The following is a 16,232-nucleotide window of genomic DNA, read 5'->3' as shown; positions in this document are numbered from 1 at the left end:
TGTGTCTCCCCTACGTTCGATCCTGATGTTTTATTTTGTTTTCGTGTCTCCCCTACGTTCAATCTTGATGTTGTATTTTGTTTTTGTGTCTACCCTACGTTCAATCCTGATGTTGGATTTTGGTTTTGTGTCTCCCCTATGTTCAATCCTGTTGTTGTATTTTGTTTTTGTGTCTACCCTACGTTCAATCCTGATGTTGAATTTTGTTTTTGTGTCTCCCCTTTCTTCAATCCTGAAGTTGTATTTTGTTTTTGTGTCTCCACTACGTTCAATCCTGATGTTGTATTTTGGTTTTGTGTCTCCCCAAAAAGATAAAATATTGTTTAACATACAATGACATTAACTGAAAGGGCAACAATGGAAGAAGGAAATATTGTTTATACGCATCGGAAGATTAAACTTAATCGTAAACCCGTAATCTCTGCGTATAATTCCCTAAATCTTTCCTTCCGGCTTAGCCAGCAGCTACGTAAAATATGAATATTATATAATCATACATGAAAGCTAGAATGGAGTAGTGGTAATCGAGATACTGAGGATCGACACGTTTTTATCAACACACATAATATTATAACCCCGTAGACCAAACAGTCTTTCCTCTTGATTTGGAGTTTACCCTATGTTCATTCCTGGTGTTGTATTTTGTTTTTGTGTCTCCACTACGTTCAATCCTGATGTTGTATGTTGTTTGTGTGTCTCCCCTACGTTCAATCCAGATGTTTTATTTTGTTTTCGTGTCTCCCCTACGTTAAACCCTGATGTTGTATTTTGTTTTTGGGTCTCCCCAACGCTCAATCCGGATGTTGTATTTTGTTTTTGTGTCTCGCCTACGTTCAATTCTGATGTTGTGTTTTGTTTTTGTGTCTCCCCTTTCTTCAATCCTGATGTTGTATTTTGCTTTTGTGTCAGCCCTAAGTTCAATCCTGATGTTGTATTTTGATTTTGTGTCTCCCCTACGTTCATTCCTGATGTTGTATTTTGTTTTTGCGTCTCCCCTACGCTCAATCCTGATGTTGTATTTTGTCTTTGTGTCTCCCCTACGTTCAATCTTGATGTTGTATTTTGTTTTTGTGTCCCCCCTTTGCTCAATCCTGATGTTCTATTTTGTTTTTGTGTCTCCCCTTCGTTCAATCCTGATGTTGTATTTCGTTTTTGTGTCTCCCCTATGTTCAATCCTGGTGTTGTATTTTGTTTTTGTGCCTCCCCTTCGTTCAATCCAGATGTTTTATTTTGTTTTTGTGTCTCACTTACGTTCAATCCTGATGTTGTATGTTGTTTTTGTGTCTCCCCTACGTTCTATCCTGATGTTTTATTTTGTTTTTGTGTCTCACTTACGTTCAATCCTGATGTTGTATCTTGTTTTTGTGTCTCCCCTACGTTCAATGCTGATGTTGTATTTTGTTTTTGTGTGTCCCCTACGTTCAATCCTGATGTTGATGTTTTATTTTGTTTTTGTGCCTCCCCTATGTTCAATCCTGATCTTGTATTTTTGTTTTTGTGTCTCCCCTACATTCAATACTGATGTTGTATTTTGTTTTTGTTTCTCCCCTTTGTTCAATCCTGATTTTGTATTTTGTTTTTGTGCCTCCCCTTTGTTCAATCCTGATGTTGTTTTTGTTTTTGTGTCTCCCCTACATTCAATCCTGATGTTGTATTTTGTCTTTGTGTCTCCCCTACGTTCAATCTTGATGTTGTATTTTGTTTTTGTGTCACCCCTATGTTCAATCCTGATGTTGAATTTTGTTTTTGTGTCTCCCCTTTCTTCAATCCTGATGTTGTATTTTGATTTTGTGTCTCCCCTACGTTCATCCAGATGTTTTATTTAGTTTTCGTGCCTCCCCTACGTTCAATCCTGATGGTTTATTTTGTTTTTGTGGATCCCCTACGTTCAATCCTGATGTTTTGTTTTGTTTTTGTGTCTCCCCTTTCTTCAATCCTGAAGTTGTATTTTGTTTTTGTGTCTCCTCTACGTTCGATCCTGATGTTTTATTTTGTTTTCGTGTCTCCCCTACGTTCAAACCTGATGTTGTATTTTGTTTTTGCGTCCCCCTACGTTCAATCCTGATGTTGATGTTTTATTTTGTTTTTGTGTCTCCTCTACGTTAAATCCTGAGGTTGAATTTTGTTTTTGTGTCTCCCCTTCGTTCAATCCTGATGTTTTTTTTTGTTTTTGTGTCTCCCCTTCGTTCAATTCTGATGTTTTATTTTGTTTTTGTGCCTCCCCTTCGTTCAATCCAGATGTTTTATTTTGTTTTCGTGTCTCCCCTACGTTCAATCCCGATGTTTTATTTTGTTTTTGTGTTTCCCCTTTCTTCAATCCTGGTGTTGTATTTGGTTTTTGTGTCTCCCCTACGTTCGATCCAGATGTTTTATTTAGTTTTCGTGTCTCCCCTATGTTCAATCCTGGTGTTGTATTTTGTTTTTGTGTCTCGCCTACGTTCAATCCAGATGTTTTATTTTGTTTTTGTGTCTCCGTTGTATGTTGTTTTTGTGCCTCCCCTATGTTCAATCCTGATGTTGAATTTTGTTTTTGTGTCTCCCCTACATTCAATCCTGATGTTGTATTTTGATTTTGTGTCTCCCCTACGTTCAATGCTGATGTTGTATTTTGTTTTTGTGCCTCCCCTACGTTCAATCCTGATGGTGTATTTTTGTTTTTGTGTCTCCCCTATGTTCAATCCTGGTGTTGTATTTTGTTTTTGTGTCTTCCCTACGTTCAATCCTGATGTTTTAATTTGTTTTTGTGTCTCCCCTACGTACAATCCTGCTGTTTTATTTTGTTTTTGTGTCTCCCCTACGTTCAATCCAGATGTTTTATTTAGTTTTCGTGTCTCCCCTACGTTCAATCCTGATGTTGTATTTTGTTTTTGTGTCTCCCCTAGTTCAATCCTGATGTTGTATTTTGTTTTTGTGTCTCCCCTATGTTCAATCCTGATGTTGTATTTTGTTTTTGTGTCTGCCCTTTGTTGAATCCTGATGTTGTATTTTGTTTTTGCGTCCCCCTACGTTCAATCCTGATGTTGTATTTTGTTTTTGTGTCTCCCCTTTGTTCAATCCTGATGTTATACTTTGTTTTTGTGTCTCCCCTATGTTCAATCCTGATTTTGTATTTTGTTTTTGTGTCTCCCCTTTGTTCAATCCTGATGTTGTTTTTGTTTTTGTGTCTCCCCTTTGTTCAATCCTGATGTTATATTTTGTTTTTGTGTCTCCCCTACGTTCAATCCTGATGTTTTATTTTGTTTTTGTGTCTCCCTTACGTTCAATCCTGATGTTGTATTTTGTTTTTGTGTCTCCCCTATGTTCAATCCTGATGTTGTATTTTGTTTTTGTGTCTCCCCTATGTTCAATCCTGATGTTGTATTTTGTTTTTGTGTCTCCCCTATGTTCAATCCTGATGTTGTATTTTGTTTTTGTGTCTCCCCTATGTTCAATCCTGATGTTGTATTTTGTTTTTGTGTCTCCCCTATGTTCAATCCTGATGTTGTATTTTGTTTTTGTGTCTCCCCTATGTTCAATCCTGATGTTGTATTTTGTTTTTGTGTCTCCCCTATGTTCAATCCTGATGTTGTATTTTGTTTTTGTGTCTCCCCTATGTTCAATCCTGATGTTGTATTTTGTTTTTGTGTCTCCCCTATGTTCAATCCTGATGTTGTATTTTGTTTTTGTGTCTCCCCTATGTTCAATCCTGATGTTGTATTTTGTTTTTGTGTCTCCCCTATGTTCAATCCTGATGTTGTATTTTGTTTTTGTGTCTCCCCTATGTTCAATCCTGATGTTGTATTTTGTTTTTGTGTCTCCCCTATGTTCAATCCTGATGTTGTATTTTGTTTTTGTGTCTCCCCTACGTTCAATCCTGATGTTGTATTTTGTTTTTGTGTCTCCCCTACGTTCAATCCTGATGTTGTATTTTGTTTTTGTGTCTCCCCTACGTTCAATCCTGATGTTGTATTTTGTTTTTGTGTCTCCCCTACGTTCAATCCTGATGTTGTATTTTGTTTTTGTGTCTCCCCTACGTTCAATCCTGATGTTGTATTTTGTTTTTGTGTCTCCCCTACGTTCAATCCTGATGTTGTATTTTGTTTTTGTGTCTCCCCTACGTTCAATCCTGATGTTGTATTTTGTTTTTGTGTCTCCCCTACGTTCAATCCTGATGTTGTATTTTGTTTTTGTGTCTCCCCTACGTTCAATCCTGATGTTGTATTTTGTTTTTGTGTCTCCCCTACGTTCAATCCTGATGTTGTATTTTGTTTTTGTGTCTCCCCTACGTTCAATCCTGATGTTGTATTTTGTTTTTGTGTCTCCCCTACGTTCAATCCTGATGTTGTATTTTGTTTTTGTGTCTCCCCTACGTTCAATCCTGATGTTGTATTTTGTTTTTGTGTCTCCCCTACGTTCAATCCTGATGTTGTATTTTGTTTTTGTGTCTCCCCTACGTTCAATCCTGATGTTGTATTTTGTTTTTGTGTCTCCCCTACGTTCAATCCTGATGTTGTATTTTGTTTTTGTGTCTCCCCTACGTTCAATCCTGATGTTGTATTTTGTTTTTGTGTCTCCCCTACGTTCAATCCTGATGTTGTATTTTGTTTTTGTGTCTCCCCTACGTTCAATCCTGATGTTGTATTTTGTTTTTGTGTCTCCCCTACGTTCAATCCTGATGTTGTATTTTGTTTTTGTGTCTCCCCTACGTTCAATCCTGATGTTGTATTTTGTTTTTGTGTCTCCCCTACGTTCAATCCTGATGTTGTATTTTGTTTTTGTGTCTCCCCTACGTTCAATCCTGATGTTGTATTTTGTTTTTGTGTCTCCCCTACGTTCAATCCTGATGTTGTATTTTGTTTTTGTGTCTCCCCTTTGTTCAATCCTGATGTTTTATTTTGTTTTTGTGTCTCCCCTTTGTTCAATCTTGATGTTGTAATTGTTTTTGTGTCTCCCCTATGTTCAATCCTGATGTTTTATTTTGTTTTTGTGTCTCCCCTTTGTTCAATCCTGATGTTGTATTTTGTTTTTGTGTCTCCCCTTTGTTCAATCCTGATGTTGTATTTTGTTTTTGTGTCTCCCCTATGTTCAATCCTGATGTTGTTTTTTGTTTTTGTGTCTCCCCTTTGTTCAATCCTGATGTTGTATTTTGTTTTTGTGTCTCCCCTATGTTCAATACTAATGTCGTCTTTCCTTTTGTTTTGGAGTATCCCCTATTCGACTCTGATATTGCCTTTCCTTTTGTTTTGGAGTCTCCTCTATTCGACTCTGATGTTGTCTTTCCTTTTGTTTTGGAGGCTCCACTGTTTGATATTGATGTATAAGAGCAATCTGATGAAATCATCTGTTACAGGGCTCCGCCTGAATAGTTCAGGCGTAGTACAAAGTTAACGAAGCCATGTAACATATGATTTTAATCAGATTGGTATAAGAGTCTCTTCAGTTGGGTCCTAATGATGTCTTTTCGTTTGTCTTGGAGCATCCTCACTTCGATCCTGATGATGCCTTCAATATAAGTTTTGAGCTCATGTTTTGTATTACAATAAATATACCAGGAATAACGAACAAAAATAACACAAATCAACAATATAGATAAATGGTTAGATATATGAAACAAAAGTACAACATGAATATTTTTACATTTGATAAAATGTACGAAATCTATTTTACATGTACTTTAAATTTCAAAAACGCTTAACATTATGTCAATATCATATATATGAATTAAAGAAAAAACCTACTTGTACCGAAGTTAATGTCCACGTTATACTTTGGTGTAGCCACGTTACACTTTGGTGTAGCCACGTTATACTTTGGTGTAGCCACGTTATACTTTGGTGTAGCCACGTTATACTTTGGTGTAGCCACGTTGCCTGTTGGTAAATATGCATCATCATTGAGTATGGATGTTGTCTTTGTTTAATTATGATGTGTTGCTTTTTTCTACATAACGGTATTATTTACAAAAGTAAAATTTACAAAATGGGTTCATTAACTCTTAAATACTGTGTTTTCAATTAGAAATATAAAACATATTTTTTATGTTTTAAAGTAACCATTTAAAATATCTAGCATTTAAACTAGAACACAAACAAAACCTACTGTAGACAGTGCATGTCCTGGTGTGGGTGATGTATTTCACAGCGCTGATACTTCGCTGATGAAGCGCCTGTCTCTGACACTAATCATCCCCTAAGTCACTCTGAGCCTGTCAACAATCCTAATACGTACCGGCATGTAATACACAGATACATAGCCAGAGGTCATACATTTGATCGACTTAATTGAGCAATACAAATATTAAATTGAAATGGATATTGAATTGAACTAAAGTCTATCTAGTCATTCCTACGCTTGATAAAAAATATAAAATAACTTTTTATTATGTCATTTCGAGGGAATGGGACATTATTTCAGTAATGAATCATTTTCAAAGTGATTTTCACAACACAACACTATAATCAGGACATTAAAACAAAAATATGTCGTTCAGCCTTCAAAACCGGCTCAAACACATGATAATTATATGAAACACATGGAAAGGAGAAATGAGATTCTATGAAATAGGTATGGGTAAAGGGAGGTAACACAGAAATACAGGAGCCGCTTACAAACATGACTTGGGCGACGACCCATTATAACAAAGAGGAGATTGTACCATTGGAGCCACTCGGCTAAGATTACCGAGTCCAGTCATGAATAACTTCAGAAATAGGTGTGATATTTTAAATTATAACAATAGATTATTTTAACGGTTTGTATCAATTGTTGTTAAAGTTCACTATTGAAGTAAACATGGTTCCGTATTTACTTTGTCCAGTTACAAGATTTTAATTCAGCATATAAATAAGAAACTTGATAGAATTTTCTTGTTATGTTTTTCTTCTTGAAAATGATATCTAGATTTCGATGTGGGGTGAAAACCGTAACTTATATAGATATCATCAACGTGTTTTATGTCAAGAAAAATTGTTACTGAATGACAAACAATGCCAAAACTATTTATTTATGTCCGTGACTTAAAACTCCAACTAAAGAATATCATTTGGATACCATGTTTTATGTCAGTGACAGCAAGAAATTGATCAAGATATGACGAGCAACGGACACTTCACGCCGTGTTCCCATTTAACTGATACAGTTCTCGAACCGGTCATCTGATAAGTTTACGTTTATCAGTAGATAAAATATGATTTTACTGGATTTATTGGTATAGAAACCTGAAGTCAAAGAATGCATATTTACTGAACGTTAACCAAACTTAAATCATTAGAATGCACATAATAAAGCAAACACATTTCAAAAAGTCTCATTGCTGGATTTATAAGAATCATTTATGAATTCAAAGGTCACATTTTGTTTTTGTTTCAAATGCATGTGATAAAACCAGTATGTGCATAGCGAAGAGTGTCATCATCATAGGCGATGACCAACCTCGGAGGTAAAATTCCTTAATCACATAATTAAGCGAATTAACACCACGATTTATATGTAAATTGTTCTATATATATGTATATGCAGATTCTCTACACTGTAACCGGTTTGCGAGAATAATACCTTGTCATTTCGATTGAAGATGGATAGACTGCTAAAGAAACTCTATGGAAAGGATAGACTGCTGAAGAAACTCAATGGAATGGATAGACAGCTGAAGAAACTCAATGGAATTGATAGACTGCTAAAGAAACTCAATGGAATGGAAAGACTGCTGAAGAAACTCGATGGAATGGATAGACTGCTAAAGAAACTCAATGGAATGGAAAGACTGCAGAAGAAACTCAATGGAAGGGATAGACTGCTGAAGAAATTCAATGGAATGGATAGACTGCTGAAGAAACTCAATGGAATGGATCGACTGCTGAAGAAACTCTATGGAATGGATAGACTGCTGAAGAAACTCAATGGAAGGGATAGACTGCTGAAGAAACTCAATGGAACGGATAGACTGCAGAAGAAGCCCAATGGAAGGGAGAGACTACTGAAGAAATTCAATGGAATGGATAGACTGCTAAAGAAACTCACTGGAATGGATTGACTGCTGAAGAAACTCAATGGAACGGATAGACTGCAGAAGAAACCCAATGGAAGGGAGAGACTACTGAAGAAACTCAATGGAATGGATAGACTGCTAAAGAAACTCAATGGAATGGATAGACTGCAGGAGAAACTCAATCGAATGGATAGACTGCAGAAGAAACTCAAGGGAATGGATGGACTGCTGAAGAACCTCAATGGAATGGATAGACTGCAGGAGAAACTCAATCGAATGGATAGACTGCAGAAGAAACTCAAGGGAATGGATGGACTGCTGAAGAACCTCAATGGAATGGATAGACTGTTGAAGAAACTCAATGGAATGGATTGACTGCTGAAGAAACTCAATGGAGTTGATAGACTGCTAAAGAAACTCAATGGAAGGGATAGACTTCTAAAGAAACTCAATAGAATGGTAGACTATTTAAGAAACTCAATGGAATGGATAGACTGCAGGAGAAACTCAATGGAATGGATAGACTGCAGAAGAAACTCAATGGAATGGATGGACTGCTGAAGAAACTCAATGGAGTGGATAGACTGCTAAAGAAACTCAATGGAATGGATAGACTGCTGAAGAAACTCAATGGAATGGATAGACTGCAGAAGAAACTCAATGGAAGGGATAGATTACTGAAGAAACTCAATAAAATGGATCGACTGCCGAGGAAACTCAATGGAATGGATAGACTTCTAAAGAAGCTCAATGGAATGGATAGACTGCTGAAGAAACTCAATGAATGGATAGACTGCTGAAGAAACTCAATGGAGTGGCTAGACTGCTGAAGAAACTCAATGGAAGGGATAGACTGCAGAAGAAACTCAATGGAAGGGATAGACTGCTGAAGAAACTCAATGGAATGGATAGACAGCTGAAGAAACTCAATGGAGTGGATAGACTGCTGAAGAAACTCAATGGAAGGGATCGACTGCAGAAGAAACTCAATGGAAGGGATAGACTACTGAAGAAACTCAATGGATTGGATCGACTGCCGAGGAAACTCAATGGAATGGATAGACTTCTAAAGAGACTCAATAGAATGGTAGACTATTGAAGAAACTCAATGGAATGGATAGACTGCTGACGAAACTCAATGGAACGGATAGACTGCAGAAGAAACTCAATGGAAGGGATAGATTACTGAAGAAACTCAATAAAATTGATCGACTGCTGAGGAAACTCAATGGAATGGATAGACTTCTAAAGAAGCTCAATGGAATGGATAGACTGCTGAAGAAACTCAATGGTATGGATAGACTCCTAAAGAAGCTCAATGGAATGGATAGACTGCTGAAGAAACTCAATGAATGGATAGACTGCTGAAGAAACTCAATGGAATGAATAGACTGCTGAAGAAACTCAATGGAAGGGATAGACTGCAGAAGAAACTCAATGGAATGGATAGACTGCTAAAGAAACTCAATGGAATGGATAAACTACTAAAGAAACTCAATGGAATGGATAGACTGCTGAAGAAACTCAATGAATGGATAGACTGCTGAAGAAACTCAATGGAACGGATAGACTGCAGAAGAAACTCAACGGAAGGGATAGACTACTGAAGAAACTCAATGAAATGGATAGACTGCAGAAGAAACTCAATGGAAGGCATGGACTGCTGAAGAAACTCAATGGAGTGGATAGACTGCTGAAGAAACTCAATGGAAGGGATCGACTGCAGAAGAAACTCAATGGAAGGGATAGACTACTGAAGAAACTCAATGGTATGGATAGACTGCAGAAGAAACTCAATGGAAGGGATAGACTACTGAAGAAACTCAATGGAATGGATAGACTGCAGAAGAAACCCAATGGAATGGATGGACTGCTGAAGAAACTCAACGGAGTGGATAGACTGCTAAAGAAACTCAATGGAATGGATAGACTACTAAAGAAACTCAATGGAATGGATAGACTGCTGAAGAAACTCAATGGTATGGATAGACTTCTAAAGAAGCTCAATGGAATGGATAGACTGCTGAAGAAACTCAATAGAATGGTAGACTATTGAAGAAACCCAATGGAATGGATAGACTGCTGAAGAAACTCGATGGAAGGGATAGACTGCTGAAAAAACTCAATAGAATGGTAGACTATTGAAGAAACTTAATGGAATGGATAGACTGCTGAAGAAACTCAATGGAAGGGATAGACTGCTGAAGAAACTCAATGGAATGGGAAATTTATATAAACATCGAAGTGTGAGGAATTTGTACCCAAAATATGTCACATACCTGTAGCGGAGCTAGGTGTTTGCCTTGTCTGGATAACGGATCTCAGTCTTTTACTGGTTGGTTGTGTACAGACAGCTTATTTTCTTTACCACTTAATTAAGATAAATGTCATAGAAAACATTGTTTGGGCCTTTTTTTCTTTTGATAAGTTTACTTTGACAATTCTTTCTTTAAGTAGCAATTTTTTGTCGTTGACAAAATTAATTGGGCAGTTTTCAGGTAAATATCTAGATCAGGTGCTTGAGAATTGCATAGTATTCGACCAATACGTCACATGTCTCTAATACTGAACCTATTTATAAATATATGTTACAATGGGTTGTGAAATAATTGTCATTGCCCTTCCGACGATATCAATATACGATAACAAGTGATATCGGTTGTATATATATGACGGGCGTTAGAGGGGCCGCAGTTGTGTGAGAGCGTACTGAGTACGTACGTGTGTGTATTAAAAGTTACAGCTCCAAGAAGTAAACAAATATGGCGACTTCCTCACCTGCCGGAGCGACAAATGCAAGCCAAGGTTTCGACAGGTAAGCTTATATGATACAATTCCATAAAAATTGTGATCCGTTCAAAATTCATTCATAAAAAAAAAATCAGGCAAAGGAAAATATTATCAAATTTGCTAATGGGCATATGATTTATAATAGAAATACAGACCTTTTGATTATATTAGAGACGTTTATATTACATGTAATATACGACTCTGATTATATAAATGTTTGGGCCCGTCACTATATCAATGCCATTCATAAGGTGTATTCTCACCTAGCATACATTTGGTATTTTCCTATATACAGGTAAGGTGTTGGGTGTATGCTAGGTGAGATTGGGTGTCAGTTAGAGAACAATAGGATTTAATTACAGGTAAACTATAGTCTGTACTATAAAGTATCTTGCTGTAAGATAACACAGAAAAGGCACGGCATTCCGATTTATCTCTTTCTCAAGTCAAACAATTACAATGCACGTAAATACTATTATATTATGTTCAATATAATATAATAGTATTTACGTGCATGCAACTCTATTGGTACACTAATATATAAAATGAAATATAAAACATTCTAATTTTGTATCGTCATATAAATTATTTCAATTATAATGAGAAGGCTATACTAACATGTAATTACAGGCATGATACACATTGAGACAGCCTCTCATTATATCAGAGCGTACAGAGAGGTGATTTAGCCGGTCAGTTTATTTTATTCTTCAGCTTCAATAGCAATTTAGACCAATTTTGATTTCCAAACATTCGGTATCAATATAATGGAGTTCATGTTAAGTAGATAACTGACGTATACAAAGAAATTATTAATTTAATTTTAATTATATTTTAGAGACGCTGTGGTGAAAGAGCTTAAGGCAAATGGATACGTTGTGGTGAAGAATGTCCTTCCTCCTGAGAAATGTGATGAATATATCCAACAGTACAAATCTTGGATGAAAAAGTTCGATCGCGCAGGTCTGGAATGTTCACATAAACATTCGATCATCCAGTCTTACAGAACAGGCCATTTCTCGGCTACATGGTCAGTAAGACTCCACGCGAAACCAATATTTGCCAAAATATGGAAAACCGAAAAGCTGCTGTCAAGTGCAGATGCTGTAGCTATATCTAAACCCCCAGAAGAAGGTAATCAAGGATCCATGGGTCTGTGAAATAAAAGATGAATGGTATCGTTTAGGCTTAGGATATATCTGGGACGCACAGAATGGAAACAATTTCACTTTTTTAATTATTAAGGCAAGATTATTTGACATTTTTAATCAAGAGGGATATAGTCTAATTTCAGGTATGTCTAAAGGTATGCTTTACAGAGAATTAAACAGTACAATTTTACTACAATCTTATCTAACAAAATCAGTTAATATCGGTTATATGAAAGAAATTGCTCGACTTAGGCTGTCAGCTCACAAATTAAACATTGAATCTGGACGTTATGTTGGCACTGTTAGAACTAATAGATTATGTACAAAGTGTAATCTTAATGACATAGAGGACGAGTTTCATTTTGTTTTAGTTTGCACAAGATATACAGATTTAAGACGGAAGTATTTAAAATTTTACTATAGAAATAACCCTAGTGTATATAAGCTTGTTCAATTACTTAATACACCGAATATTAAAGGATTATGTAATCTTGGAAAGTATCTGATAGCGGCAAATAAGCGCCGATCAGATATGTGACAGTTTGTATGTGTGTATTGTTCATTCTCCTGTGACCAATGTGGGTTTTTGTACATATGTGAATGTCCTGTTTAATATATGGTTATACTGATAAGTCGCAAGACTTAAAGTTAATAAAGAACTTGAACTTGGACTATAATATGGTTTAGGGAGACAGCAGTTAAGATTAGGCGCTACACTACTGAGACGTGGAGGCTTAAGGATGTATGCTTTCACAGTGCTCTAATCCCAATCACACGTAAATCTTATGAATCTATCGAAATGCATGACATGGTGTTATTCTTTGGCATTTGTTGAAATGGTATCTTCGATGCAACTTTCTTAACCGAACGCCATGCTGTCCGGTAGCGCATCTTGCAGAACACGTTTTACCGAATCTATTTTACCATAATAAATGTACAAATCGATTTGCTATATTTACGTTTTAACGTTACTTGTATTTCATATATATATATGAGTGGTTTGTGTCGGTTTACAGTTTCAACACTGTTTTGTAAAAACAATTTTTATAGGAACAATGTCATTTTTTTCTACTGTGACAAATTCCGTCAGGTTACAAATGTCGGTTTGAAGCCATTTTGGAATTTCATAATTCAAAACTAATGTCACATTACAATTGGTTAACGATTGCTCTAATATCAAGACGAAAAAAACCCTCGTAACTGCCGTACATGTACTTGGTAATAACGACCATTTCTAGTTAAATATTTAGGGCTGTAACTATATATTTATGAATATATACAGAATTATCTATATCTGAATGTGTCCTAATTATACCATATCGTTTATCGATTTTATTTCACAGGAAGTGATGATTTTGTCGATCCAAATCGTGAATGGCTGCATCTAGACCAAGCTGTCGGTAGAGAGGGGCTTCACGCCTTTCAGGGCGGGGTCAACTTGGAGGAAAGCACCGATACAGACCATTGCTTTCGGGTCATGGCGGGTTCACATATACATCACAAGGAATTCTTTCAGACATTTCCAAATGCTGCAGAGAAGTCACGACGGATAGAACACTATAAACTAAACGACCTGGAGAAAGACTGGTATAGCAAAAAAGGATGTAAGCGGACAAAAGTTCCGGTTCCAAAAGGAGGTATGGTATTGTGGGATTCCCGTACTGTTCACGACAATGTCAAACCAGAATATGGTAGACCAAATAACGACAGATGGCGCTTTGTAGTTTTTGTTTCCATGACTCCAGCAATTTGGGCATTTCCCGAAGACTTGGGGAAAAAGAGAAATGCTTACGAAAACTTGTTGACAACTTCCCATTGGTCATCACAAGGTGTGAGAGCCTTTAAGGAGTATACCCCCGAGAACGATGATCCTAAATATACTATTTTGACCCAACCTGAAATAGCGAAAACAAGAGAAGCCAAACTTCTGTTCGGTGTTGAAGAATACGATTTTGAGAACAGTGAGCCAAACGGCCCCAGGTCGCCGAAATGGCAAGACTATTATGCAGCGGCATAAGCAGACATGTGGTCTAGTATGCGTGTCTATTATACGTTCAGAGCTAATTAGTAACATCAGTTGTTAAGGATAGTTTTAATTGCATGCGTGTCTGCTTGTGAGACTATAGAGCAATGTCATGCAGTAATATAGGACTGGTTTACTGTGCGTGATACATTTGCTGGCTATTTAGCAAAGGCACGAAGAATTAAAAGTATAATGTAATTAGCAAGACATAGTTTTTAATAAATCGTAGCGCATGAAGTACCATAAAACTTGTCTACCTCAAATAAGCCTTTTTTGCGTGAATTCACAACGAAAGTCTATTTTGGGAATTCAAAACATATCAAGTCTTTCTTTCCTCTTTTTTTTCTTTGTGTTCAGAAACCTTATTGTTCAGACCAATGATGTTCCTCAATAAAAAAAATATCTCATTAAAATTGTCTTATTCGTTTATGAAACCTCATGTCACATGCCATTGTCGAACTATTTTGGTTTCGTGTTACGGTGCAACCTGTCTTCAATTCTGTAAATGATAACATGAAAAAACAGATTTCTGTTTCCTTAACCCTTACTTCAGCGACGTCACATCTTACAAGATACAAGATACAAAAAATGTTTCTTCAACGTCACATGTTTAAAGCAATATACGACAAACAATTGAAACAAATAAGAAATAACATTGATAAATAGCATGCAGGTAAATTCAAAGCTAGTTAAGAAACGGCAAGCAAATATCACAGGTTAATTTAACAAGTAAAAACAATAAAGGTAAAAAATCAAAGCAGCAATAAAGTAATCACAGGTAGCATTTGAAGTTCAATTTTTAAACTGGAGGTAAATAATGAATGTATGTTACACAACTATTACTATGGAAGTGTATTATTCATTCATGCTTAAATGCTTAGTGTGATTTAAATTACGGACATTGATGTACATTTTATCTTAAAAAAAGAGATTTGGGAGCTAGAAGCATTACATTTTAAATATACTGCGAGATATTTCTAGTTAAGATTATAGACAATCAGAAAGCGCATAAAAGCATACAAGTCATACATAATATTAAAACAGAATCTTATGGCTCAGGTTTCCCTGTATATACTGACAATAGGTTCGATTGATCCGCTACACTGTTGTCGGGAAATGGTAATTGTACTGACGTCACGATCTACGCCAAGTATTTGTGGCCAATCATACTCTCCCAAGCAGTTACACATACATGAAGTACGAGAATTTTTCTCCGTGAATGAATTACACGAAAAACAATCGTTAAATATCGTTAACGTGTGCTGATATAGTAATCACATAAATCCTAAAGAACCAACATATGTACGTAAAATGTTAATACATTTTATTGTATAAAAGAACTTATGAAGTGATTAATATTTAAGTATCCATGGAAATACGGTCCATCTTACTATCTAATTCAAGATGTTTTTGAAACCTGTCATGTCCGAGATTTTATTTAATAGTATTTAGGCGTTGATAAAATATATATGAAAGCTGTTCAGCGTCGCTTGAAATTTCCTTAGCTCACCTGGTCCGAAGGACCATGGTGAGCTTATGCCATAACGCAGCGTCCGTCGTCCGTTCGTCGTCCGTCGTCCGTCCGTCAACTTTTCCTTTAAAACGCTACTTGTCCTGAACGGCCAGGTAGATTTTGACTAAATTTGGTCTAGAGTAGCCTTAGGCCAAGGGGACTCAATCCTGTATAAACGGTGGGTGTGGCCCCCCTGGGGGCAGAGGGGCGGGGCCCAATAGGCGAAATAGAGGTAAAACCTTGAAAATCCTTCTTCTACCGTAGGGAATAAAGGATTTTATCCTAATTTTGTCTGGAGCATCCTTTGGCCAAGGGGACTCAATTTTGTATAAATGGTGGGTGTGCCCCCCTGGGGGCTGAGGGGCGGGGCCCAAATAGGGGAAATATTGCAAATTCTTTAATATCCTTCTTCTTCTGTAGGAATGAAAGGATTTGCTCCATATTCGGTCTGAAGCATCCTTGGGTCAAGGGGAACCAATTTTGTATAAACCATGGGTCTGGCCCGCCAGGGGCCTGAGAGGTGGGGCCCAATAGGGGAAACATAGCAAATTATTCTTTAAAATCCTTCTTCTTCTGTTGGAATGAAAGGATTTGTTCCATATTTGGTGTGGAGTATCCTTGGGTAAAGGGGAACCAATTTTGTATAAACGGGGGGTGTGGCCCCCTGGGACCTGAGGGGCGGGGCCCAATAGGGGAAATATAGCAAATTCTTTAATATCCTTCGTCTTCTGTAGGAATGAAAGGATTTGCTCCATATTCGGTCTGAAGCATCCTTGGGTGAAGGGGAAC

The 16,232-nt window shown here is 36.8% G+C and overlaps 1 protein-coding gene across 1 annotated transcript; it reads left to right on the top strand.

Annotated features, from left to right (window-relative positions):
* Window positions 1-10,647: 10,647 nt before the first annotated feature.
* Window positions 10,648-14,686, top strand: LOC110457803. The gene is made up of 3 exons (XM_021509224.1): window positions 10,648-10,781; window positions 11,595-11,890; window positions 13,251-14,686. The coding sequence occupies exons 1-3, from the start codon at window positions 10,729-10,731 to the stop codon at window positions 13,922-13,924; spliced, it is 1,023 nt and encodes a 340-aa protein (XP_021364899.1). The 5' UTR covers window positions 10,648-10,728; the 3' UTR covers window positions 13,925-14,686.
* The last annotated feature ends 1,546 nt before the right edge of the window (window positions 14,687-16,232 follow it).

Source organism: Mizuhopecten yessoensis, unplaced genomic scaffold (genome assembly GCF_002113885.1).
Source record: "Mizuhopecten yessoensis strain PY_sf001 unplaced genomic scaffold, ASM211388v2 scaffold9311, whole genome shotgun sequence".
Taxonomy (NCBI): domain Eukaryota; kingdom Metazoa; phylum Mollusca; class Bivalvia; order Pectinida; family Pectinidae; genus Mizuhopecten; species Mizuhopecten yessoensis.
The sequence above is the reverse complement of the archived record's forward strand: the minus strand, read 5'-3'. Positions and strand labels throughout refer to the sequence as shown.